The following is a 26,422-nucleotide window of genomic DNA, read 5'->3' on the forward strand; positions in this document are numbered from 1 at the left end:
AGCATTAACTGTTCATTTCAATACACCATCAGACATCAGCAATACAGTTATTGCAGCTATTTGTATTCTATAAGAGTGATAATGTATCATTTAAAAAATATTACAGTATACTTTGACCTTTTGGTGGGACCTAATACAGAGGAAATTTACTGGGATTTATAAAAGAGAGACTTGTGAAAGTTAAATTAATATTGGTCATTTTCATTTGCATATGGATCTTGTTCAAGCCAGAACATAAAGTCTTCTGCAGCTATCTCTTTACCTGGTTTCATGTATGTGCTATAATTCAGGCTTCACTGAAACAATATTGGACCAGGAATAACAGGGAAAAATGCAAAATGAATTTTACCTTGATGGTACTTTTCTGCTGTTTTCCCCCCTGTAGTTCTGCTACTGTAATCAGAAGTGTGTGAGTGTGTGAGAATGTGTGTGGTAACAGTATAGCAATGATTTTGGTAATCTAAGTACAGTACTGCAATCCCATTCCCAGAGTTAACACAGACTCTCCAGATTTATGGGCATAATTCAAGACAAGATTGTCCTTACTTCTAATGCTGGCCACAGGTTTGGGTGATTCCATGCCACGCAAACTTCTTTCTGCCAAATGGTTGTAAATTCAAGGTACCCATCATCTCCTCAGATGTGAACATTTGCCAGTGTGGCTAACAGAACTCACAATAGTACTCTACTTATGATTAAGGATTTATTTTAAAGCTTTATTATAGAGGACGTAATGTCTACCTCAAGATGTGCTTAGGAAGGACAAAGGATATCATGTCATAACAAGTACATATTATATCCATTGACAAAGAGGGAATACTGTGGTACCCGGCATAGGACTTTGGGGGAGCCAGCCTGTTATTCTGTATCTGCTACAAAGCAGAATGAATGATCCGTACAGGACCTCCTACTGTCCTTTTTCTCCCCTCGGGGATGAAAGCTTCAGAGACAAGCTAGATCCGGGGTTTTAGAATGCATAGGCAGGCTTCCAAGCTTAAGGCCTAGTGATTTTCACCAGCCCAAAGGTTCCCCTGCTCAAAAGTTTGGACAGATTTCAGTTAATAGTCAACTGCAGTGAGCTAACATTCTGGGTTTTCTGACTGAAGTTTCAAATACATGCAGCATGAATTCTAGACTTTTTGGTTTTACTGGGCTTCAGAAATGTATCATTGGTCACAAGAGTGAAATTGAAGAACAAGGGTGTAGCAGAACAGTATTGGAAAAGTGATATCCATGCACACTATCTTACAGTAGGATGTCATTTAGTATGAGCACTGCCTCGCAAGGCAGCAAAGCCAAGTTACACCCCAGCTACACTATCTGTGCTCTCTGTTTTATTCCAGACAGCTTAGAGTCCCCTGTATGAAACATGTCCTCCAAATACCAAGGCCTCTGCAAATAAGAGCTCTCTGCACTTTGTAATACTAACCTGTTAGGGAATCATAGCTTGAGCGTCTAAAGTGGTTTCCATCTGATACAAAGCCAAACATTAGTCTCTTCAACATAAGGCACTGTTGCTAAATGATAGGGAACTCTGAAACGGTTCAGTGAATATTAAGGTGCAATTAAGTTAACATTATATTTGTACCAAATGGAAATTATCCTGTTTTACATAAAATTTGGATAAAATAATAATATAGAAGTGTACAAGGAAAGGAGCAGAACATAGGCTGCTGAGAGATAGTAGGCAACAGAGCACCTGCAATTTGTGAAGTGTTGTGTGCATATATTGTCTTCTACTTCAATTCATTGATATCAGTTGCTGTTAAACTGTATAGATTTCTAAAGTATTACTAGTTTTTTTAAAAACTTGCCATTCAATCTCTTTAATCTGAATTTAATTCTTAATTTCTACCCTCCATAGTTAAGAACTGTTATTTTCCTTTCTATGATATGATCTTAAGTGTGCCTGATTGATTATAAGAATCACTTGGGATTTTGACAAAAGTCAAGATGTTGAGGCCTGTTCCCCAGAGGGACTACTTCAGGTCTGGGCTTCTGATTGGTGTATTTTTCCCTCATGTTTTATAGTGTTTTGAAAAGGAAACACATTTTAAAAGTAGTACTGTTTCAAATATGTATCTTAGATTCAGCAGTTATTATTTGCTGTTTTTGTACTATGCTACACAGTTTGCCAAGACTGATAGCTAAAAAGATGATAAATACATGGATGGATGTGTGGATGGATGGATAGATGAATAAACAAATGGATAATTGGCCAGTTTTTCAGTGAGGTACTTCAAAATTATTCTAATTAGTTTGCTTTTTGGATCCTTGATGATTTGCAATCCTCAAACTTACAAAAAGGAACAGCAGACCTTTAATTAGGTCAGAGTCAACACATAACTGCCAAATGATCTTGTTTAGTTTGAAATGGTGTCACATACATAAATGCATATTTAAACACAAATGTATCCTTTAAAAACTAGTACTAGTATCACCACTGTTTCCATTACTGTGAGAACCACAACACTGGGATGGATTTAGATCCTTTTGAGAGTACTGCTCAGGCCTGGCCCTAATATCAGTTCTCCCTTACATCGAACCATTTTCCTGATAGTTTTCATTAACTACTTAGCATTTTCTTAAAGTTGTCCTCCAGATATGTATCAGTTGGTGTTGTTTAAGATTTCCAACTGAACATTGTTGAATGGAATCATACCATACAAGAGGTCTGATTAAAAAATACAGTGAGTGTTTGAATTTTTAAAATTTATTACCCAAAAGACACATTCGCATTAATAATCCTCAAAATACTGCCCCCTTTCTTTGAAGACACTTACCCCATCATTCTTTTTTTTTTTTTTTTTTTTTTTGTCTTTTTGAGACAGGGTCTCATTATGCAGTTCAGGCTGGCCTTGAGCTCACTTTGTAGCCCAGGCTGGTCTCAAATTCACAATGATCCTCCTGCCTCAGCCTCCCGAGTGCTGGGATTAGAGGTGTGAACCGCCGTGCCTGGCTTGTAATAATTTTTTTTTTAATTAAAAATACACCATAAAAGATCTCCAGTCTAAGCCAGCATCAGATCTCGCTGGATTACTGCCGCCATCCCTTCTCTGATGGCGGTAGGTACAGGCTGAGGGTACAGCCCTAGTCAGCCCTGATTACCACTCTGATGAGAATCCTCCAAAGACCTTCCGTTTGCAAGGACAGTGAATTCCAAACACTTTGCCATGGCTTTTCTTGTCACCAGACCTGTGTCTTCACCTTTACCTTGGTTCTGTTCATTCTCTGTGGCCCAATTAGCACAGTTTCTTTCCCTCCTTTGAATATCACCGCTCAGGGCTGGGGATTTAGCTCAGTGGCACAGCACCTGCCTAGCAAGTGCAAGGTCGTGAGTTTGATTCCCGGTACCAGAAAACACCCCCACCAAAAAAAAATATCACTGCTCATTGCCATCCCTGGCCTTTTGCACTTTTCTGTTCTCCTTGAACTCTCTGTCCACAGCTTTTGTGTGATGTTTTCTTTCCATAGTTCAGAGAGCTGAAAGGCCCCCTCCTAAGAGAGACTGCCCTTGACCTTCCTGGAAATTCCCATCTGTGTTTTCCTTAAAACTTTTACATAATTTCTCCTTAACTGTACCATCTAAATTTAAATTTAACCCGCTGTTAACATGGCTTGTAGTCCCACCTGCGGAAATATAAAAGCCAGCAGAGTGGGCAACAGAGTATCTGGTAATTTTTGTTTCTATGTTTGTTTGTCTTTTTTTTCCCTCTGTATTATTTATGTCTGGAATCCCACTCGGTACTGTACATAATGAGTGTTCAGTAAGTATTTATAGAGTTAATGAAGCCAGGACTGGTACCTAAAGAAAATACGGAACTTGCCGTATGTATTAGTAAATCATAATACTATATATATATATACACACACACACACACATATCTTAAGGAATTAAAATATTTTCTTTTTCAGGATAATTGGAATCCTTCAACATGCCAGGTATATTTTTGTGTTTTATAAAATGTTTCATTTATGAAAGTGTTTCATTTTCAAATATGAATTGTGTTGTTTTTTTCCTTAAAAAGGTAATTTTTTTATTTTGAAGGTTTTTATTTAGCATTTGTATGTACATTTATATGTGCATATATTCATTTATGTATGTGACTATTTCTGTTTATATTTGTCAAAATGATTAAAAACATCTATTGGCACATACCTCCTGAGCAGTCTTTAAAGTATGTGAGGGAAATGAGGAAAAGGAAAATTAAAGATAGGGAAGCAGGTCTGCAGAGAGAGGCAGTGGAAATAAAGAGCTGCGTTTTATAGTAAGCTGTATGAAATGAGAAATGGTAGAGTTGTGGGATTTACATTATCTCTGAGATAAAAGTCAGCCAGCTGTTAGGTTCGGAACTTTTTCTTACAGAAGTTCAGGGAGGAATTTGTCTAATCGCATCCGTAGGACAAGGTGTAATGTCGCAATAAACGACTTCAGCTGTGCCGTAGAACAATTTCTGTGACAGTGCTGCTTTGGGAAGAATATAGTAAGCATGGAAGTCGCTGCAGATACAGACTGAACAGTGTGTCTAAGACGTATGTGACACCGTTACCAGTTTTAAACTACTGAGTATGGTGTTACGTTTTGACTTTATTTATACAACACCTTTCAGAAAGGATCAGGAAAAAACAAGTTCACCTTGTAATTGCCTGTTTTCTCTAAATGATAGGAGAAAGAATTTTCACTGTCACAGGAGCTAATTTACCATGTAGATAGAAGTCAAAATCAGGTCAGCTGACCTACTGGTATAAAAGTTCACTGCTCTATTAGCAAGCACAATGTAATTCTTCACTTTTATTCTCATCTAGGTTTGACTTAAAATTGATGAAATTTCCTAGTAAATTGATATGTAATATATAATGAATTAATGGGTTTTCATAAGAAATGTGTGTATTTTATATTGAATATGTTCATTCATGAACATATACAAGAAAAAATCAACACTCTGTACAATCCTATTATCATCTTCTATGTGACTCATGAATATTTTTTTTTCTCTCAAGCCGTAATACCCACAGCGTCTGAGCAGCCTGCAGATGAAATGGAAAATCAAACCAAAACAGCAGATACAAGACCTGAGGCCCCTCCTGACTACAATTTGCATGTTGTTCCAGGTAGGATACATACACAGAAAGGTTCTTTCCTCACTCCAGAAAGCTGCAGGAATAGTTAAAATTGATTTCTAAGTACACCAATTCATGGATTGACTCTGTAAACAGATATTGAACGTGGAAGGTATGGGGTTAATAATATCCCTTAGTTATTGCAGCCTGATCAGGTCCACAATCTCCTGAACGAATGTATGGCAAAGGCTAAATAAAAGAGGCAAATGGAATGATTTCAGGGCTCCAGGAGGATCAAAGCCCTCTCACAGAATTCAAGATTCTCTCAGGGCTAAGACCAAGACCTTCTCTGGATTGCCCATATTTATTTGGTTATCAGAAGGGAGGGGAGTACTCAAGAAGGGCAGAACCACTCAAGAACTTCTGTAAAGGATAAGTAAGGTATGGAGTGAATCCACTGAAGAATGAGATGCCTGAGCGTTTAGTCTTCATCTAGTTGTGATCTGACCCAGGTGTCCTTGGCTGTGATCATGTCTTGTCCTTTGAGGCTTTTTAGCTTCATCCACCACTACAGATTCTAGTAGGGATTAGTGATTCACAGAGGTTCACTTACTATGAGTCTGCCATTTCTAGATAAGGAGCCTAGGCCTTGGACAGATTCACAAGTGAACATGAAAAGTCAATTGATTTTTTTTTCAGTTGATTAATTTAAGTCCTGCTCAGGTCTGCTTCATAGTGGTCTCCATGAAAAGGGATGCCAAATATAGAGTTCACCAAAAAAAGGACAAGAAAATCTTGAATAAATATTTTAATACTAAATGTATTGAAACATGAGATTAACACAATTGCCCTTGCCCTCTACAGTTTTGCAAGAGGTGCTCCAAGCGATGGCCCTTATCTTCCAGACATTTATCACTACGGTGAACTGCTGAAGTGGGAATACACATTCTTGGCAGAGTCTGTAGCTTACAGTCCGACAATTGCAGCATATTCCTATCTTCACAATATGTACCAGCTACCGAGGAAGGAAACTGTACAAACATTGACAGCGTTCTGTCCATTCGGTCATAGATAGCTAGAGGGGCACAGAACGTGGAATCTGACTCTGAGGCTTAAGGAAAATTCTAACTGAGAAAATCAACTTTTGCTGTCATGCTGAATATTTCACAGTCAAAGAAAAGAGAGAGGGGATTATATCCAAGAGAAAAATCATATGTTCAAAAGCATGTGTTCATAAAGATCAGGTGTGAAACTCGCATGGGACAAACCTTAGAAGAAATGCAGAAAAATGGAAGGGACTGACTTTGAGTGTTGACTAAGAAGCTTGTGCTTCTGGCAAATATTTTTGTAAATCTCAGTACACTGCTGGTGGTGACAGACTAGGTACTTATACTCTGCTAGTGTAAATTTAAGTTATTCTTTTCAGAAAGCAGTATGTACATGTATAACACTTTCAAAGTTAAAAATGCACTTTTGACTAAGGAAAATATGTTTTTTGACGTAGTAAGGATTACATCTTCATCCTAGGAGATGGATTTAATTAGTATAGTTTTCAAAATTTTAATGACTAAGAACATAATGAAGGTACTATAGTACTGTTTCTTTAAATACATGGTTAAGCCTATATGGAGAAGTAGAAAGAGCGGGGCGAGGCTCTGAAGGGACGTGTGAAGTCCAAGTACACACAGGATAATGGCAAAGATGTTTTCTCACTCTAGTTCTGTTATCTAGAGGGTGGAGGCAGCTGATGTCCCTGCAGGGTTTTCTGAAGGCAGCAGGGCTTCTTCTCCCGCCTTTCCTAACGCATATTCCTTTTTGCAGATCAGATCTATTTAACACCTCATGAATGCCTTAGTTTCTACATACGGGTATCCACAGTCTCCAATTATTTCTACATACGGGTATCCACAATCTCCAATTGTTACTAAGTTATCTGACCATTTCTCTGTATTTTATTTTAGTAACTTTCAACACGATTTATATGATCTATATTATATTCACTGATCAATGTGTATCCAAGAACTTGGATTCCACTAGAACTGAAACTAGTTTCTAGTTTCCATTTCTAGGAAGAAAACCTTCTAGGAAGCAAACACTGGTTATAAATCATGTTCTGCTATCTGGAAAAATACCTACTTTGTCTATACGAGAAAATTAGCCTCAAAATAGTAGGAGACATTCTTTAAATTAAATGAACACATGTTTTAAAAATATAGTGTAGAGTATCCAACTGGTGAAATTTCAAGTATAAAAACATCATAAAAATTCACTATGATCGCCACCCAGTGGCTGGATAGTATACTTACTTAGGACAAACTGTGTTTTAATTCAAATTAAGAAATATAAATACCATATTTGAAATAGTTGGCTTTAAGTGAATTTATTTCAATTCAGTTGTATAGTTTTCTTTTTCATTACAGTACTGGTTACATGTTCCCCCCAAAATAAATTTCCATACTAGTCTTGTGTAAAACAATAGTTAGGGAAGAAACCATTGTTGTGTGTAGTCTATTTAGAATGAAAATGGCATTTTTTTAAAAAATCAAGGCAAATGGTAACAGTGAAAATAGGAAAAGTCAAACCCCATAAGGCATTCTTTCTCACTCTAGTAAAAGGTAGGTCAGTGCTTCGTAACAGAGTACTTTAAGTGAGGGTTACTATACATATACAAAGTCAGAGATGTTTTGTTCTGTTTTGCTTTGTTTTTCTTTAGAACCAACCAGAACTCTTAAGGGTAATATCAAAGTTCACAAGGAAGTATAATATACCAGTTTTCCCCATATAATTTCATCATATTTTTTCTTTACTTCTCAATATTAGATGATACATACTTATAATAAAATTCATTCATTATGTAAATTTTTTGTATTAGTCATGTTTGTAGTACATCATGATAATATATATTGTGAGGAGTTGGTACATGGTACCCCTTAATTCTTTTTATGCCCCTGTCATTCTTTCTCCATTTCATCCTTTGGTACATTTCCCATTTGCAAAATTTCTATCTCCCTACTTAGGAGGTAGAAATACATTGTTGGTAGAATGTATTTCTACTGACAGTTTCACCAACGTTTGCTATTATTTGATTTTTTTGATGGTAGTCATACTTTCTGGAGTGAGTTGGAATCTCAGTGTTGTTTTAGATTGGATTTTTCTAATGACCAGGATGTTGAACATTTTTTATGATTTTATTTGGCCATTTGTACTTCTGAAAAGTGTCCATTCCTTCCAGTTACTCACTTGTTGCTGGGGTCTTTTGTTTTGGGGATCTAATACTTGAAGTTCTTCATATATTCTAGATATTATTCCTCTATCTGAGGTATAGCTGGCCATTTTTTTCCCATTCTGTAGGTTGTCTCTTCACTCTGTTGTTTCCTTTACTGTGAGAGTTTCTCTTTGAAATAATCCCATTTTGCTGATTCTTCGTGTTATTTCTTACACAACGAGGTTCTGCTCAGAAAGTCCTTGCACAGGCCTATGATTCACCCATCTTATCTTCCACCAGGTTAAGTGTTTCTGTTTTCTACTTAGGTCTTTGATCCATTTTGATTTTAGTTATGTGTGTAGTGAGAGAGATAGGTCTAGCTTCCGTCTTCTGTATCTGTATGACCAGATTTTCTAGCACCATTTCCTAAAGAGGCTACCTTTCCTCCAGCACATTTTCACCTGAAAACGCCTGGTTATTTCTGCATCCTCTAATTCATTCCATTGATCCATATTTGTTCCAGTGATCCACATTTCTTCCATTGCTTTTGTGCCAGTGCCATGCTGTTTTTACCACTGTAGCTTTGTAATATAAGTTAAAATCTGGGATTGTAACACCTCTTACTTTGTTCTTTTTGCCTAGGATTCTTTTTCCTAGTTCCATGTGAATTTTAAGATTATTTTCTCTAGTTCTGTGAGAAATGTTGTTGATATTTGATTCAGATTACATTAAATCTGTATATCAGTTTTGGATGTATGGACATTTTTACAGTGTTGGTTCTACCTGTCCAGTAAAGGAGATATCTTCTTATTTTCTGATGTTCTGTTCAGTCTTCTTTTCAGAGTATTGTAGGGTTTATTCTAGTGGTCTTTCACTTCCTTAGTTAAGTTATTTTTTAATTGTTTCATTTTTATTGATGTAATTATGAATGATATTTTCCTAATTTATTTTTCAGTGGATTCATTATTGGTACAGAGGAACACTTACTGATTTTTGTGTATTGGTTTTGTATCCTGCTGGAAGCTTTGGATCTTCTATGCAAAGGATCATGTTATTTGTAAATAATGATAATTTGACTTCGTTGTTTCCTATACTTGTCACTTTTATTTCTTTCACTTGCCAGGTTTCTTTCACCGACTAATATTTTGAGTACTGTATTGAAAAGGAATGGTGATAATTGATGTACTTGTCTTGTTCTTTGCTGCTTCCCAGTGTGCCTTTCAATGTTCCTGGGGAAAAATAGCAAGGGGATAAGAAATCAAGACAAGAGACAAAGCTGGGTTCAAAGCTGGCCTCTCTCCTGATGGGAGAAAAAGGAACTGGACAACCACCTTAGGGGTGTTCGTTTATACATTTGACAGAGTTAGTATGAGGAGACACAGGGTTGCCTAGTGACTAATGACTGGAGTTGTCTCAGGCAGTAGCTTGCTTGCTTTAGGCACTCTGGCCTCGCCTTGCTGCCCTGCCCCCTACAAGTGACCAACTTCCAGCTTTAGCTGCTCCCTACAGTTCTTGATTGTAGAGAAAAAGCTTTTAGCTTTTCCTTATGTAATGTGATGTTGGCTGTTGGTTTGTCATAAGTGGCTTTTCTCAGATTGCATTGCAGTCCTTCTACACCTATTTTCTTGATGGCTTTTATTGTGAATAGATGTTGGATTTTGTTAAAAGCTTTTGCTTCCTCTATTGAGATTTTTTTTTTCCTTGTTTCTGTTTATGTGATATATTACATTTATTCATTTGTGTTTGTTGAACCATCAGTGCCTACTTGGTCATGATGTGTCATTTTATTAATGATTTTTTTGCATTCTATTTACTAGTATGTTGTTCAGAGCTTTTGTGTTTATGTCCATTAAAGAGATTGGCCTGTGGTTTTCTTTTTTAGTTGGGTCTTAGTCTGGTTTTGGAATTAGGGTAACACCAGTTCCTAGGAATGAGTTTGGGAGTAACTATTATGATTTTGCCTTTTTCATTTCCAGTTCCACAGATGAGGGTTTTTTTCTTTCCATACATTTGGCTAAGGATTTGTCTAATGTATCTATTCTTTCAAAGAACCAGCTAGTCAATTCATTGATTCTTTGTATTTATTTTAGTCTCAATTTCATTAATTTTTGCTCTGTGGTTTTTATGATTTTCCTCCTTGTACTAGATTTGGGTTTGGACTGTTCTGGTGTTTCCAATATCTTGAGGTGCATCATTAGCTTATTTTTTGAGCTTCCTTGTTTTTCTAATGTGAACATTCTCATCACTAAACTTGTTCTCATGGAAGGTTTTTGTATGTTGTATTGGCATTGTTGTTTCAATTGTAGGAATTATTTAATTTCCGCTGTGACTCAGTGAGTGTTTAGGTATCTGTTGTTTAATAGGCAAGTGTTTGTAAAATTTCTCTGATTTCTTTTGCTATTGCTCTCTAGTTTCAGTGCACTATGGTCAGAAAGGGCACATGAATTTATTTCAGTTCTTTTGTATTTTTAAATCAGGCTTAATGTGGTTGATTTTGGAGAAAGTTCATGTGCTGCTGAGAAGAATTGTACATTCTTTTGTTGTAGGGTAGGACACTCTGTAGATATATAATGTTCTTTTGTTAGGAGGCATGTTTTAGCTCTGATATTTAATATTTTTAGTTGATCTATTTGTAAAAATGGGGTATTGTGGTTACCCACTATGATTATGTTGGTATTTATTTAATCTTTTATGTCTAATAGTGTTTGTTTTATGAAGTTAGATGCACTAATATTCAGTACATTATATTTAAAATTGTTCCTTTCCTATTGAATTATTCCCTTATCTAATATGTAGTGACATTCTTTGCCTCTTCTGATCAGGTTTTTTTTGTTTTTGTTTTTGGTACCAAGAATCAAACTCAGGTCCTTGCACTTGCCTGGCAGGCGCTTAAGCCACTCAGCTACATCTCCAGCTCTTCTGATCAATTTTATCTTGAAGTTTACTTTGTCTGAGAATAAAATTCCTACTCCTGCTTGCTTTCAAGTCTTGGTTCATTGAATTACTGTTTTCTATTCTTTGCCTATGAATTTCTTTTTGGAGACAAAAATCAATTACCATAAAACAGAAGTTTTGATAAATATTTTGAAACACAACCAGTTTAGAGTAAACCAAGGACTCCTACTCACGGTGAGGGGAAATTTAATCACCACTAAGAAACTCACCAACATTAGCCCAGTAGCTGCATTGTCAGTTGGTAAAAAAGACTTCTGCTTGTTCTTGCTATTAATCTAGAAATTGACAAGGTAAAAAACTATGGTTGTTATCCTGGCCAGAGTTCCTCCTAATATCTTCTTAACGACAGTTAAATAACATCAGATTGCATGTTCAGTTATAGAGGACACGTTTTGTCACAATAAAATCATCTTTCTCTAAGTTGCAGTAACGGAAACTTAGGGAACTACAAAGTAGCACAAGCACTTTTATTCCTGAGCAAATCACAACTGATCTCTAAACACTCGCCTGGGTCTCTAAGCCTCTTAAAGTCTCTTATTCCCAACTTCTATTAGAAAACAGTCAAGAACCTTGACCTGTAGCTCACAGAGAAGCCTCCAATGGCTGGAAGACCCAGATGGCTCACATAAAGCCCCAAATATATGCAAAGGAAGGAGGGTTAGTGACTCTCTGTAGGACGGATTTAAATCTCTAACTGAATACTGCCTTAGAGTGTACTGTCTTATCCCAAAACGGGACACTCCCTGACCAAACCGAGTGCCCCCTCAGGTCTTAAAGGGAAGACTACATTCATGTGTTGGAGGGCGTACAGCTTGGACAGGCCCCTCATCACAGAACTTCCAGTCATGCTTCCTGGTACACTCTACCATAGGAGATCTTGGTAATCCACCTGGTTTTATTTGCCTTCAGTCACTTAGGAATCTGTAACCCCAACCCCTGTCAGCCTGTTGTGCTCTAAACTTGCATTTCTAACTGCCCACAGACCTCTTCTCCTGAATAACTATGGGTTCTCAAATTTAGTAATCATCAATCCAGCTTTGTCATCTTGCTCCCAAGCTCATTCTCAATTTTTCCCTACTGTGGAGGTACACAGGAACTCAAACCAGAAACTCAAGAATCCTTCCTTATGTCTAGTCCAATACTGTTCTTAAAATTAAATTATGATTTCTCCGCTTTCTTCTCTTTTCACCATCAAATTTCTTCAAATTTCCTTGCCTTCCGCCTGGACCCTTGCATCTACCCCCTGACTAGTGTAACCTTTTCAGACATATGTGAATGATTCTAAGTGCTAAATAATCACTCCACTTTCCATAAATTAGTGTAAAGTTCAAGCACTCTACAGAGAGTACGAGGTCTTCCATGATCTGTACTCACACCTGTCTCTTTTGAGCCTTGATGTTGAATCTTCACACGCAGTATTGTCTTCTGCACTTGCAAGCCTTCTTGGTGCTCCTGCTCATTCTCGCCTGCCTTCCAAGAAAACCTTTCTCCACTGTGGAGGTGCTGCCTAGCTCAATGGTATTAGCATTTACATAACTCCTTAGACTTAAGAATCTCCCCTCTGTAGTCTCTTAACACACCCCGCACCTGCTTATGGTTACCCCAGTTACTCACTTTATAATAACCACTCACCCTCCAAAGAATTGAATGCCCTTCAAGAGAGTCGTGTATTTGCACAGCTTGTCTGGCTCTAGCCTTAAGCACAGCATCCGGTTCTTGAAATGGGCTTGAGGGATGATTCCTACAGAAGTAGTGTTGGATTGATGTTGCCACCTTGTTTTCAGATAGGATTAGGAGAATGTTTTACAATTGATGACTTTTATGAGTGGGAGTTTTATGAGTGACCCAAATGTCTCAGACTTAATTAGCTTCAAAACCCACTTTTCTCTTTAACATAAGTATCACAGAAATCTGAGCCTCTGTGCAGTTTACTTTGCAGAAAGTAGTATCTTTGTCCTATTTCTAATCCAAATAATCTTCTGGGAGTCTCAGCAATCCTTTTCTAGAGATTCAGCCAGCTTGTTCTACTCTGTGTGTGCGTGCGTGTGTGTGTGTGTGTGTGTGTGATACTGGGAAGTGAACCTAAGACCTTTACACTGACCTACATCCCCAGGCTTTTTTATATTTTAGTTTGAGACAGATTTTCCCTCAGTTGCTACATTTCCCAGGCTGGACTAGGAACGTGCACCCGTCCTGCCTCAAATTCCCAAAGTGCTGAGATTACAATTATGTGCCGCTATGCCCAGTGGGCTTTCAGCATTCTTGATGGCAGGCTACTCTAACCCATAGGAAATGATGCAAATGTGGACATATTTGTATGTATGTATAACACCAAGCAATGCTCAACACTATGAGTATATAATAAATTAGCAATACCATTGGAAATGTTCTATTTTACTCTAGTAGAGCTGATTTTACTTTTAAAAATGAAAACGTGGATCATAAAATTGATTTATGACCCACAAACAAACCAGAGGGTTTGTAAAGCATTCTATCAGAACCATGTTTTTCAAACATAAGGGTTGATAAGAACTAGGGAAATAATTATATTGAATATCAGAAAAATCTGCTTTGAGACAAAAATTGTCATTCAATAACAAATATCAGTCTATCAATGAAATATATAAGTACATAAGAACATAAAACATAGCTAAGAACATAAGAACATAACAACGTAGCTGCAAATATATAAAGTAAACATATATATAAAGCTATATATAGATAGAGAGCAAACAGGAATAGGAAAGAACTCTTCAAACTTGGTAGAGATCATCTATGGAAAAAAAAATCTAATGTCATACTTGATAGATTGAGAACAAAACAAGGTATCGTCTATTTTTGTTTTGTCTTGTTTGGTTTGGTTACTGTTTTGCGACAGGATCTTTCTATGTAATTCAGGCAAACCTTGAACCTACTGTGTAGCCCAGGCTGGCCATGAGCTGTAAGCTATCCTTCTGATTCAGCTTCCCAAGCTGAGTACTGGAGGTTCTAACCAGGACAGTTAGGAAAAAAAATAAATAAAAGGCATTCAGGCTAAAGGAAGAAGCAAAACTAATTCTATTTGTAAGTGATATGATCATATATATGTCCTAAGGAATACATATGTACACATAAGTAGCAGTAAAAAAAAAAGTCTATTATTATAGTAGGACACAAAATCAATATATAAAAATTCAGTTCTAGTTTTACATACTGACCAGGACAAATCTGAAAAACAAACTCAAAGCACAATTTCACATACAATAACATCACACATAAAATAAATGGGTGCAGTGACACACCTACTCAGGAGTCTGAAGCACAAGTATCTCTTGAGCCCAGGAGTTTGTCAGCCTTGGCAACATGGCAAGCCCCTATGTCAAGAATAAGTGAGTAAAATAATCAGGAATAGATTTAATAAAAGATGAGTCAGACTTGCACATTGAGAACTGTGAAACATTGTTGAAAGACATTAAAGAATACTTACGTAAGTTAAAAAGTGTCCTTGTTTATAGATTTGAAATGTAAGTATTGTTAAATTGTGCTAGTGCACAAATGTTGATCTACTGATTGGACACAATTCTTATCATTTTATTGGTAGCACAACTAATCCTTAAATACACGTGGCAATGTAAAGGACCCAGTAGCTCAAACAATCTTTTTTTTAAAAAATGGAGAATTTAAACTTTTAATTTCTGAACGTACTACAACCCTGCAGTAGTCTATGTTATGTAATAAAGACATAAATATGGAGCTGTAGACCCCTGAGAGAGAATAGAGAATGTAGAAGGAAATGCAAACATCTATGGCCAATTAATTTTTGATAAAAATCCCAGAATAATTCAATGAGAAAGACTTGAGCATATGCCCAGACAACAGAATGTCCATATGCAAAAAAATTAACTTAAAACTCTAACACTGTGTACAAAAATTAACTTACACATAAGACTTACACATAAGAACAAAAACAAGACTTTTAGGAGACGATGTGTGTGTAAATATTCATGACTTTGGATTATGCAATAGATTCTTAGTTATGACAGCTAAAGCACAAACAACCAAAGGGGAAAAATAGATAAATTGAGCTTTATAAAAATCCATTACTTTTGTGCATCGAAGGACATTATCAAGACAGAAAAAAAAGACAACCTACACAATGACAGAAAATACTTGAAAATCATTTAGCTGGCAAGCGACTTTTATCTTGAACAAAGAACATTTTCAATGCAATAAAAAGGCAAATTATCCCATTTTAAAGTAGGCAAAGAATTTGAATAGATATTTCTCCCAAGGATATAAATGGGCAGTGAGTACATAAAAAAAAAATGCCCAGCATCATTAGTTGTCAGTAAAATGTACATCAAAATCACAAAAAAGTACCACCTCACACCCACTAAGATGACCAAAATAAAAACGAGGGTGTGGAGAGAGTGGAACTCTCATAGACAGCAAGTGGGAGTGGAAAATGATGGAGACACTCTGGAAAACAAGTGTCTCAAAAAGTTAACCATGGAGGTACCAAATGTCCAACCTGTTTCAATCCTAAAGAGAGAATTGAAAATGTATGTCCACATCAAAACCGAAAAACATGGATGGTCACAGCAGTCTTATTTGTAATTATGAAAAGTGAAAATCAGCTGAATTAAAGGATAGAAATAATGAGATATACCAACACAATAGAATGTTGCTCAGCCATAAAAGTAGGAAAGTATTGATACATTCTACAACACGGATGAAACTTGAAAACATGCTTGTGAAAGGTACCAGAAGCAAAGGTTGCACACTGTTGATTTCATGTGTATGAAATGTCCAGCATCAAGTTTGTAGGGACCTGGATTTCCTGGTGTGGGAGAGGAAGAAGAGGGCATGGGTGCCAGTGGCTAAGGGTATTCTTTCAACAATAATGAAACTTCTCGATTTAGATAATGGTGACGGTTATTCAACCCTGAGTGTATACTAATATCACTGAATTGCACATTTAAAAGAAGAATAAATAAAATGAGATGTTTGCCTTCTTAAATATTGCCTTAGACATTTTTAATCAGTAGGAATAGGACCCAAAAACCCCAGATTATTTTGTAGCATATATTATTAGCCACAGTCTATGAAACAATATGTTGAAATTATTTGTTTCATAAATTCAAAAGTAGTAAATTTAAACATACATTTTTGAAAATATAAACCATATAGGTCCAGTTTTTTGGATTCCTATCATATACATCCACGAAGGCTTCAGCAGATGTTGTAGGTCAGGTCTCCCATAGGATTCCCTGCTGATACAAGGTTGATTTTATTTAATCTTAACAGAGTTGATTTTATTTCATCTCAGCTAAAATAAATATTGAAATCTTAACATGAAATATCTTGAATTAATTTCCTTTTCTTTTCAACCACAAGACTTGACACAAGATTTTCCTTTTGTAAATCTCCATTGGAGGAGGAAGACATTTCTTTGCTTGTCTCCGACTTCTTGAAATTTGAGAGAAAAGGGTTTTCTGGTTGCTTACAGTTCTGACATTCCCTGGATTTCATTTAAGTCTATAAAATACTAGGTGTAACACTTAGAACTCAGTTACCTGCAGAAACTTAATTGTAAATGTCTGAACAGCACAATAAAAATAACAAATTATTAATAATTGTTAACATCTTGATCATTAGTAGTACATCTTAGCAATGTGGGCATTTGCATATCCATGTGTGAGAAATTCCTTGAACTTAGAAATAATCATTGTGAAATGCAGTATTATCACTATTTATCCTAAGGGGTCTTTGGTAAAAGAAAATCCTAAGATCACATACAGTTATTGTATGGTAATTCATTTTTATGAGTATCCTTCAGACATAAAATGTTGCATATCTTTATGGGAATCTAGGTTTGTTGACTTACTTGCTGTGACAGGTACAAAATTTATGAGAGATCTGATTGAACAGAATGAAGAGAAATGGTGGGAGCATAATGACTATAGACTGAATTTTTTTTCCCCCTCTATGGTACTGGGGATTGAATCCAGGGCTATTATACGAAGCTACCTACCTAGTCCTTTGAAGTCAGACTGGGCTGTATAATGGCATCTTGTCACAGAAGAAAGAGAAACAAAGGAAAGGAAAAGAAAGAGAGAAAGAGAGAGAGAGAGAGAGAGAGAGAGAGAGAGAGAGAGAGAGAGAGAAAGAGAGAGAGAGAGAGAGAGAGAGAAAAGAAACAGAGAGAAAGCAAGAAAGAAAGAGGAAGAAAGAAAAAAGAAAAGAAAAGAAAGAGAAAGAAAGGGAGAAAGGGAGAAAGAGAAAAAGAAAATAGAAGAAAAAGGAAACAATCTGAGAAGTATCAGAGTAGAGAAACAGTCTGAGATTTAGACATAAAGAATAAAATTCAGAGAGTGAATCCAAGGCAGCCCACTGAGGTCATTAAAAGCACCCCTGTGAAGTAGACCTCACTATATTTGTTACTTTAAGCAATAACAACAATAAACATAGTAAAAATTTATAGTGGTAATCATGTGGTGGGCATTGCACTAATCTTACTATAACCTAATAAAGTAAGTGTATTATCTCATAAGGAGGAATTTAATGCATTGAAAAGCTATGTGTTACTTAATATTTTTCAAACCTTATTTCTTCATCTCTGAAATGTGGATAATTATGATTTAAGAGGATTAAATAATTTGATATATAAACACATCCCCTCAGTTCGTTGTTGTAAATGGTACATACTCAAACTATGGCACAACTAGAGCTGGTAGTGGTGATGCATGCCAGTAATTCTGGCACCGAGGAGGCTGAGGCAAGAGGATCCCCGTGAAAATGAGGCCAGCCTGGGTTACATAACGAGACCCTGCCTCAAGAAAGCAACAAAAAAATGAAACAGTTTGTTGTTGTTAAGAACATGTTGCATGATCCATTTCATCTTCGTGTAACACTTGCGTTTCTTTTGGAACACAGGACCCCCTGGGCCAGCTGTCCCTCCACCTACAGGATACCCAGGAGGCTTGCCTATGGGATACTACAGTCCACAGCAGCCCACTACCTTCCCCTTATACCAGCCAATTGGTAGTAACCGTCCTATCCAATATCAGCCTGGAAAATATCCTGCTTCAAATCAGCTTGCTCCAGTAACATGGATGCCAGGGCCAACTCCTATGCTGAGCTGCCCTCCTGGTCTGGAATACTTAGCCCAGGTACTCCACACAAATCCAAATTGTTTTCTTATGAAGTAGGACCTTAGGGCTCTACCAAGAAAAGGCAAAAGTCTGGGTAGAATGAATCAGGGTGCATCAGTGATGACAAGTCTAGTTTATGAGACCGTAGCAATGTGAAGAGGGAACGGTGGGGGCAGGGGTGTTTTTAATGGAATAAATATGGCCTTCAGAAAGAAATCAGATTGACTTTTAAAATACTATTCGCTGCAGCAAACAGATGTTCTTTGATATATCCACCAGTTCTTTGTATTTTAAAGACAAACTGGAAGATAGTATTTTTCTTGTCTGGACAGCTCTGCTAATATCCATCTGATATGAGGTAGATAAGCTAATTTCTATTGATTTTTTTATTCTATTCAATTTTTAAAAGGTTATTTTGGTATTGATTGACACATTGGTTGATTATCAGTTTCTCTTTTTATATTCATTAGATTTGATTTCTTTTCCATGTTCTAATTGCTTTTGTTCTATCCCTACAGTTGGACAACATACATGTTCTTCAGCATTTTGAGCCTCTGGAACGTATGTAGAAACTGTTGTGTTCAGAAGTATTCTTGTCGGGTGGAAATTTGTATTACCTAGTATCTGGTTCCTTCTTTGTATTGATGAGGTTTTAGTGGTTCAAAGAGATAAGGGTATATTCTATTAGCCTGTCTTCAAGAAAGCAATAAAGCCAACCGTTTTGTATAATGTTATTTATCTCTACACCATATACGCATAAGCTCTTAGATCTGGGAAGTCTTTCACTTTATCGGGTCAACCCACCCTACCATTTACCCATTCTGAGTCATCCGTATTCACCCATCATAGATGAGTAAAATCAGGAGAACAGCAATTAAATGAATTAGCCAGGAACATTATGATCGGCCAATTAGTAGTGGAGCTAGAAATAAGTCCAAATTTGCTGAATTGTAGTCTACTGCCCTTCCTTTGGACTTCAGGAGAAAGGATAACAGTAGCAATGATGCCTGCTCCAAGTTCACCCATACAGGAACCCTGACCTTATCAGTACTACCTCTGCACTTTCTCACTTGGCTACCACATTGGACTTTTTTTTTCTTTTTTGTCTTTTTGAGACAGGGTCTTGCTGCACAGCACAGGCCAGCCTTGAGCTCACTTTGTAGTCCAGGCTGGTCTTGAACTCGCAGCGATCCTCCTGCCTCAGCCTCCCGAGTGCTGGAATTACAGGCATGTGCCACCACGCCTGGCCACATTGGACTTTGATGCTTCTTGGCTTTTCTTTTTTACTGTTAGTCATGATCCTTGTTATTTCACCTTATGCTTTGGTGTGTAATTGCATTTAAGTGGTTTTATAATTGAAGATTTCTCAATTCAGATTTTTCGCCTTTCACCAAGAATATTTTTTTTAACTTTTTATGTGGGAAAGCTATCAAAATCATAGTCATCTTAGAAAATATCCTCAGTTTCCCAAATTAGTTACTACTTGTAAGTCCTGTGAATTTTTCTGGGCATTCTAATCATTGGCATATATTGCACCTTAAATTTTTAAAAGCCTATTTTGCTTTAAGCCTTAAGAAGTACTCAGATACTCTTCTTTAAACAGGGAATCCTTGAGGCCCCTTTTAACTGGTTCTAATTTAAGAAGTTTCTGTCGTTTTATCTTTTAGTGATGACAAGTTTTGAAACTAACAACAGATATGATATTAAAAATAACATAGACCAGATGGTTTATGTGGTAACTGAAGACACAGATGACTTCACCAGAAATGCTTACCGTACGCTAAGGCCCTTCGTGCTCCGGGTCACTGACTGCACAGGCCGCGAGATCATGACAATGCAGAGACCTTTCCGATGCACCTGCTGCTGCTTCTGCTGCCCCTCAGCCAGGCAAGAGGTCAGAAAACGGAAGTCTAGTCCTGTTTCTTCCTGATCCAACCCTTCATGCATGGTCGTGCTTCTCCCAGAATTACTCGAGGAGGGATTTCACTGGCTCCGCCAATCAAATGGAAGGAGATAGAGAGGAGGGAGGAAGCCAAATCATTTCACTAAAGAGAACTCCAGAAGGATGTTTTTCTTGTGGGCTTATGCACCTTAAGTGATACTTAGTGATTCAAGCACAAATTAAGGTTGTTTGGACAGTAATTGCAGTGGAGTATTACTCAGCTATAAAAAAGGTAAACTCAAGGCTTTTATAGGTAAATGGTTGCAACTAGAGACCATACTCATAAATGAAATAAATCAGACCCACATGTGTAGTCACCATATTGTCTCTTTGGTGTGAGAACTTGTGAGACTGAATAAAATCCAAAAGGTACAATAAATACCATGATTTTTTTTTTTTTTTAACCATGATTTTTTTTTAATCTCATAGGTTTAAATGTATATGAGATGTGGGTTCTAGGAAACTATCAAATTTGTATGTTTGTGTATGGGTGTGAATTTACATATATGAACATCTTGACTGCATAGTGGCTAAAGCTGTGGCAGATGAGAAAGAAAACACTCATATAACTTTTATTCTATCGTACTGTTACAACTGTCCTATTTTATTACTGATTGTCACTAATCTCTTCTATGCCTAATTTATAAACTAAACTTCCATATATATAGAAAATATAGTATATATGATTTAAGACTATCTGCACTTCCATGCGTCTGCTGGAGGTCTTATCCCCAATGGATGAAGGGGGATACTATATTCAATTTTCATTCATAAATACTATATTCAATTTCATTCATAAATACTATATTCAATTTTCAAGAAGCAAGCTTCTTTTCCTTTTTTTTTGTTGTTGTATTGTCATTTCTGAAATCTGATTTTACCTGGTTCATTGTCTAAGAAGTTAGCCTATTTCCGTTTCATGGATTGTGTCAGAAGACATGGGACTCCAAGATCAGAGACAAAGAACATTGATAAACCAGTGCAGGCAAAATGAGCATGACTATTTTTGTGAAGGTCCCTTTTGTCCCCAGGTTCCCAGGGTTGACTCAGAGGTGCTGTGTATGCAGGTGATATTGTACATACAGCTAAAACCACTGAGCTTGCACCATTGTCAATCTTATAGAAAGTGGTTATTTTAAAAATAATTTTATTTGTACATTTTTGACATATGTAATGACCACATTCATACAGGGAATTTGTATCTGTACATAATGTATCTTAAACCTTTCCTTCCTCATTCCCCTCTCTTCAATCCTTTCCCTCTCCATTTATAAAAATTTGTTTCTGCTGTTTTCCTGCCATTCTTTCTTCAATACCTATTCCCTTCCTTCTCCCGCACCTGTTTCCTTTTCCATGTGAATTTTCTTCCACCATTTTGGTCCTTATTTACCCTTTGGGTTTCTGACACAAGAGAAACAATGCAGTATTTAATCATGTGTGTCCAGTTTATTTCATTTAAAATTATCCTCTTGAGGTGCGTCCATTTACCTAAAAATGTCTCAAGTTTATCCTTCTCTACGGCAGAGTTATCCTCCACTGTATATAGAAACCACACTTGCTTTATCCATTCACCCACTGATGGGCACCTGGGCTGTTTCCAAGATTTAGCTGTTAGGAACCTCGCTGCTCTAAACATGGATGTGCGTAAATCGCTATGGTATGACGCTTTTAACTCTTTCAGGAAGATACTTAGAAGAAGAATAGCTGGGTCAATGGAACCTCTACTTTTAGCATTTTTGAGAAATCACCATACTAATTTCCATAGTGGTTGTACCAGTTTACACTCCCACCAGCAGTGGAGAAGGGTTCCTTCCCCTGTTCCCTTGCATCACCAGCATTTGTTTCATTTCCTGATGGTAGACACTCTTTCTAGAGTGAGATGGAATCTCACTGTCATTTTAATTTCCATTTCTTGAGTGACCCCTGATGTTGAACATTTTTTCACACATTTATTTGCTCTTTGTACCTCTTCATCTGAAAAGTGTCTATTCATTCCAGCAGAATCACAGAATGGTAAAAACTTTTTATCAGCTATTCATTCCTCAGATGAAGGACTAATACCTAGAATATATAAAGAACCCCCAAAAATCACACACTCCAAATTTAAAGACCCAGTCCAAAAGTGGGCATCTGAAGCAAGCAGTTATTAAGCCACTCTTTGCCCCAAAAGGAAACATGATCCCAGCCCTCAAGGCTGCTTGCTAAGTACAAACCTGAGGGTGCTCCAGGTAAGATGGGAGACTCTTCTCCCATCATTGGTTTCCTTAGACCTCGAATTTATAAACACACATCTTGGTTGTGTCCCTGTGTGATTATATATATGTAAGAGTGTGACTCCTTACTCTGTCACTACCTTCCTCACAGCTGGAGGTGCAGTGTCCTCCTGGGGTCACCATTGGCTTTGTGGCAGAACACTGGAACCTGTGCAGAGCGGTCTATAGTATCCAAAACGAGAAGAGAGAGAGTATGATGAGAGTGCGCGGACCTTGCTCAACCTATGGCTGTGGGTCAGACTCTGTTTTTGAGGTAAACATTGTGCACATGTTTCTACTATTTTTTCCTGAGAGACCACCGAATGATCAAGGCTTAGGTAATTTTACGTGAATTAATAAAGTAGTATGAAGAGTTAATTAATCAGTAGATACCAATTAATTTTTAAGTCACTATTAGTGGATTCTTCCACATTTTTCAAAATGTGGGCTACTTTTTCTTTTTATTTCAGTGCTTATGATAGACATAAAGGAACACTCAAAACATTAAAATTTTTTAGAGGCAGTAACCTGACCTGATCAATTTACTGTATTTTTGGTTGTACTTACTTGAACACTTTCCAGGATGAGCATATAGATTCTGTGCAACTGCCAAAGCTATCACAGAACATATAAAGTAAAAATTGGGTATTTACATGACAGAAGTGGATCTGCATCTCAAAAAATAGGATAACACTGATAATATGAATAAAATTCATAATAAGTTATACTGTAATATTTTCTCTGGAAGAAAATCTTTTTGTCTCATCAGAAGGACTACAGAGTGATTGCTTGTTAATATACACATCTGACAAATGAAATTCCTAGAAATATTTCCTGCTTTTGTTAAAGAGCACTTGCTTGCAATTGCTTTTTTGTGTATATTTCCTATGACATCCGTGAGGAGTGCCAGGATCCCCCTTTTACAAGCAGAAGGCTTTTCCATTCTGCTGTATGGTAACAGGGTGGATCTGTCCCACAGAAGATTGAATGATGTGTAGCGTACAGTACCATGCATCCCTACTTCTGCTGATAGGTTTCCCTAGTGTAATGGGTTAACGAATGTTCAACTCGTAACACCCAGCTGAGCTCAATCAGCATAGTTCTAGGTGTGGAAGGCTCTCCCGAGCATTGATGCTAGCAGCATAAAAGGAGAATCAGAGGAGAAGATGGTGTGCTGTTGAGTCTCCTGGAGAAGCTTATCATGCTGGCTTTCCTGATATGAACTCAGCCGTTATCATCAAAGGAGCTTGGGGCCTTCCTGTCACTGAGGATGGCTGTAGTTCTCAGGGGAGCTCTCGTCCTTACCTTGAGCGTCATTTCCTAGCTCCAGTGCAGCTCTCTCAGCCTGGGGGCACAGAGCCTTTATCCTGCTGGCACAGACTTTCTAGCTTCCAGCACTGACCTTTGGGCCTTCCCAGTGCAGATCCTTGATACAGACGTGCATGAGATATTGTTGTGGGCTCTGGGACTCCAGCTGGATGCATGGAGGACATTGCTGTGGGGACCAGGTCCTCCGCTGGATTCTTGGAGTTGCTAGTGTGTGGGCAGATCTCCCAAACTCTGTTTTGTTTTTGACTCTTTGTGTGAATATTATACAACAATCCTATAAATTATGTGTCCTGTATTAAATCTTTTCTTTTTTAAGCCTTAACTACCACACCTAGATTGGCGGTGACTTCCTTCTGTTCTCCATTTCTCATCCTTTGCTATATGAAGAATTAATAATCACTTCAAGGGCCATCTTCTCTGACAAGGTCCCCTTAATACATCATTTGAAGATGAGGAAAGTGCACTAGCCTGAGAATTGCTAAGATATAGCACAGCTCAGTTACTAACCAGTTTCAAGATACTCGGTCCTTCGTGCTCATGATTTGCTCCTTTGAAATTAGGCAATTACTATGTTCTTTTTCTACCTTGTATTTATGCTGCTTCTAAGTGGAACTTTAAAACAATGTCCTTTAGTACTTTCTATGGTAAAATCACATGCTTGTCATTGTAGGTCCAATCCCTGAATGGCGCATCCGACATTGGCAGTATTATCAGGAAGTGGGACGGTTTGCTGTCCACAATGGGAAATGCTGACCACTTTGACATTCACTTCCCACTGGACCTGGATGTGAAGATGAAAGCCATGATTCTTGGAGCTTGTTTCCTTATCGTAAGCCTTGGTTTTTGAATTATCCTAAGAGAAGCACTCTTTCCGATGAGATGCAGTATGCTATCATAAGACGGGATGAAGTTCTGAAACCAGCCAGTTGTAATCTGTCTAGACACACATTTCTCCAAATGTTTAAGACATGTGAGCCTCAGTGTGCTCATGTATAAAATGGAGATGAAAACACGTACATTTTTCAGGGTTAGCTGTGTTAAGTATTGCCTGATTAAAATAGCCAGGAGAGTAGTTATAATCTGTTAGGCATCTGATAGATAAAACTGCCATCGGCTCATCGTATTTGTCATTCTCATTACTTAAAAATACCTGTCCTGTGATTTCTAGTGAAATAAAATAACGCTACACCTGCAATCACTTTCCTCCTGCCTTACTGCCTTTTTGTCATTGTAGTCCTTAGTGTGTTCCAGCCTTAGGGTTAGCAGTTTTCTCCTTTCTTTTAATGGTGACATTTTATTAATCACTACTCAAGAGGCAAAGCTTCTTGTCTGCTCCACGTCTCCAGATTTGTAATTACGCATACCACTGTCATCTTCATAAAGATTTCACATATGACATTTATTTATTTTCACTAGAATAAGAAATTCTCCTGGGGATATATAAAGAGTAATATTGAACGTATCATATGTATCTGACGGTCTATCTACATAGAATTTATTTTCCAATTTCAGGACTTCATGTATTTTGAAAGCTCTCCAACACCACAGCATTCATCAAGAAGATAGAGGAGCACATAAAATGATCAATTACATTCCAATTTTAGTGTATGTGCCACCAAAGCAAGCCCAAGATCATCAATTGCGATAACAAAAATATTTTAGAAAATGTTGCAGGAGGCGCAGAGCCAGCCCTCACTTTTGGCAGGTATATTTCGCTACTTTTCAGATTATTTGGGGGGTTGTTGCTTACCTTTGACAGACAGACTGAAGTTTGAGTGGAAGACCACAAGCAGACATACGTTTCGATGGATTATCTGTCTACTTGGTAGATTAGGGCTTCATTTTGAGAAACCAAGACCCGTTAACCAAGTAAACATATACAAAATTAGCTTTGAAATACTTCAAACATGAGATAAGGGAAAAAGTAACCCCAGAGTTCTCACATTAATGGGTAGTGAAATGAAGGCTTACTGTTTGGACAGAACAACATAGCTTTTATCTGTAGTCCTTTCCCACCACTATTCTATACCCGCATGTCCTGTGATAGAAGACAAGCTTGATTCCAGGTGAAAAGAAAGAATTTTTGCATTTAGAATCAAAAGTCGAGAGAAATATTATGTTTTATTATATAAGAAAACCCTTCTTGTGCACATATTTCAGAATTTTACACATTTTGTAAAAGTTTCGATGGAAAATCTCACTTTATTACAAATAAAACATGTATACTTTTTTTTTTTTGGTACTGGGAATCGAAGTTGGGACCTCACGCTTGCCAGGCAGGCTCTTGTGCCGCTGAGCTGTATCCCCAGCCCAAAACATATATATTTTTATCACAATATTTTAATTTTGCACTCAGATTTCCTCATTGTGTGGCATGGATAAGCAACAGCTGCTTATATACAAAGGCAGAAATCAGACTGTCAGGAAGATAGCCAACCAGAGCTGCAACCATTTGAGATCTCAGCATCTTAGGGACATCAATGCCCCTATAAGAACCTTCCGTTTAATATATTTATATATAATACATTTACACACAATACATTCA

General features: G+C 37.3%; 1 protein-coding gene across 1 annotated transcript in view; it reads left to right on the top strand.

Moving 5' to 3' along the window:
- The window catches only part of Plscr4 (phospholipid scramblase 4), a gene marked incomplete at its 3' end in the record, with an annotated part of 32,593 nt that extends 6,404 nt beyond the window's left edge, over nucleotides 1-26,189 (top strand). The window contains 8 exon segments of the mRNA XM_005401439.2: nucleotides 3,916-3,942; nucleotides 5,002-5,112; nucleotides 18,137-18,372; nucleotides 18,873-18,915; nucleotides 20,022-20,248; nucleotides 22,661-22,822; nucleotides 24,548-24,706; nucleotides 25,390-26,189. Coding sequence (XP_005401496.1) covers nucleotides 3,936-3,942; nucleotides 5,002-5,112; nucleotides 18,137-18,372; nucleotides 18,873-18,915; nucleotides 20,022-20,248; nucleotides 22,661-22,822; nucleotides 24,548-24,706; nucleotides 25,390-25,443 — 999 coding nt within the window. The 5' untranslated portion in view covers nucleotides 3,916-3,935.
- Nucleotides 26,190-26,422: the final 233 nt, after the last annotated feature.

Source organism: Chinchilla lanigera, unplaced genomic scaffold, assembly GCF_000276665.1.
Source record: "Chinchilla lanigera isolate Chin_1 unplaced genomic scaffold, ChiLan1.0 scaffold00073, whole genome shotgun sequence".
NCBI lineage: Eukaryota > Metazoa > Chordata > Mammalia > Rodentia > Chinchillidae > Chinchilla > Chinchilla lanigera.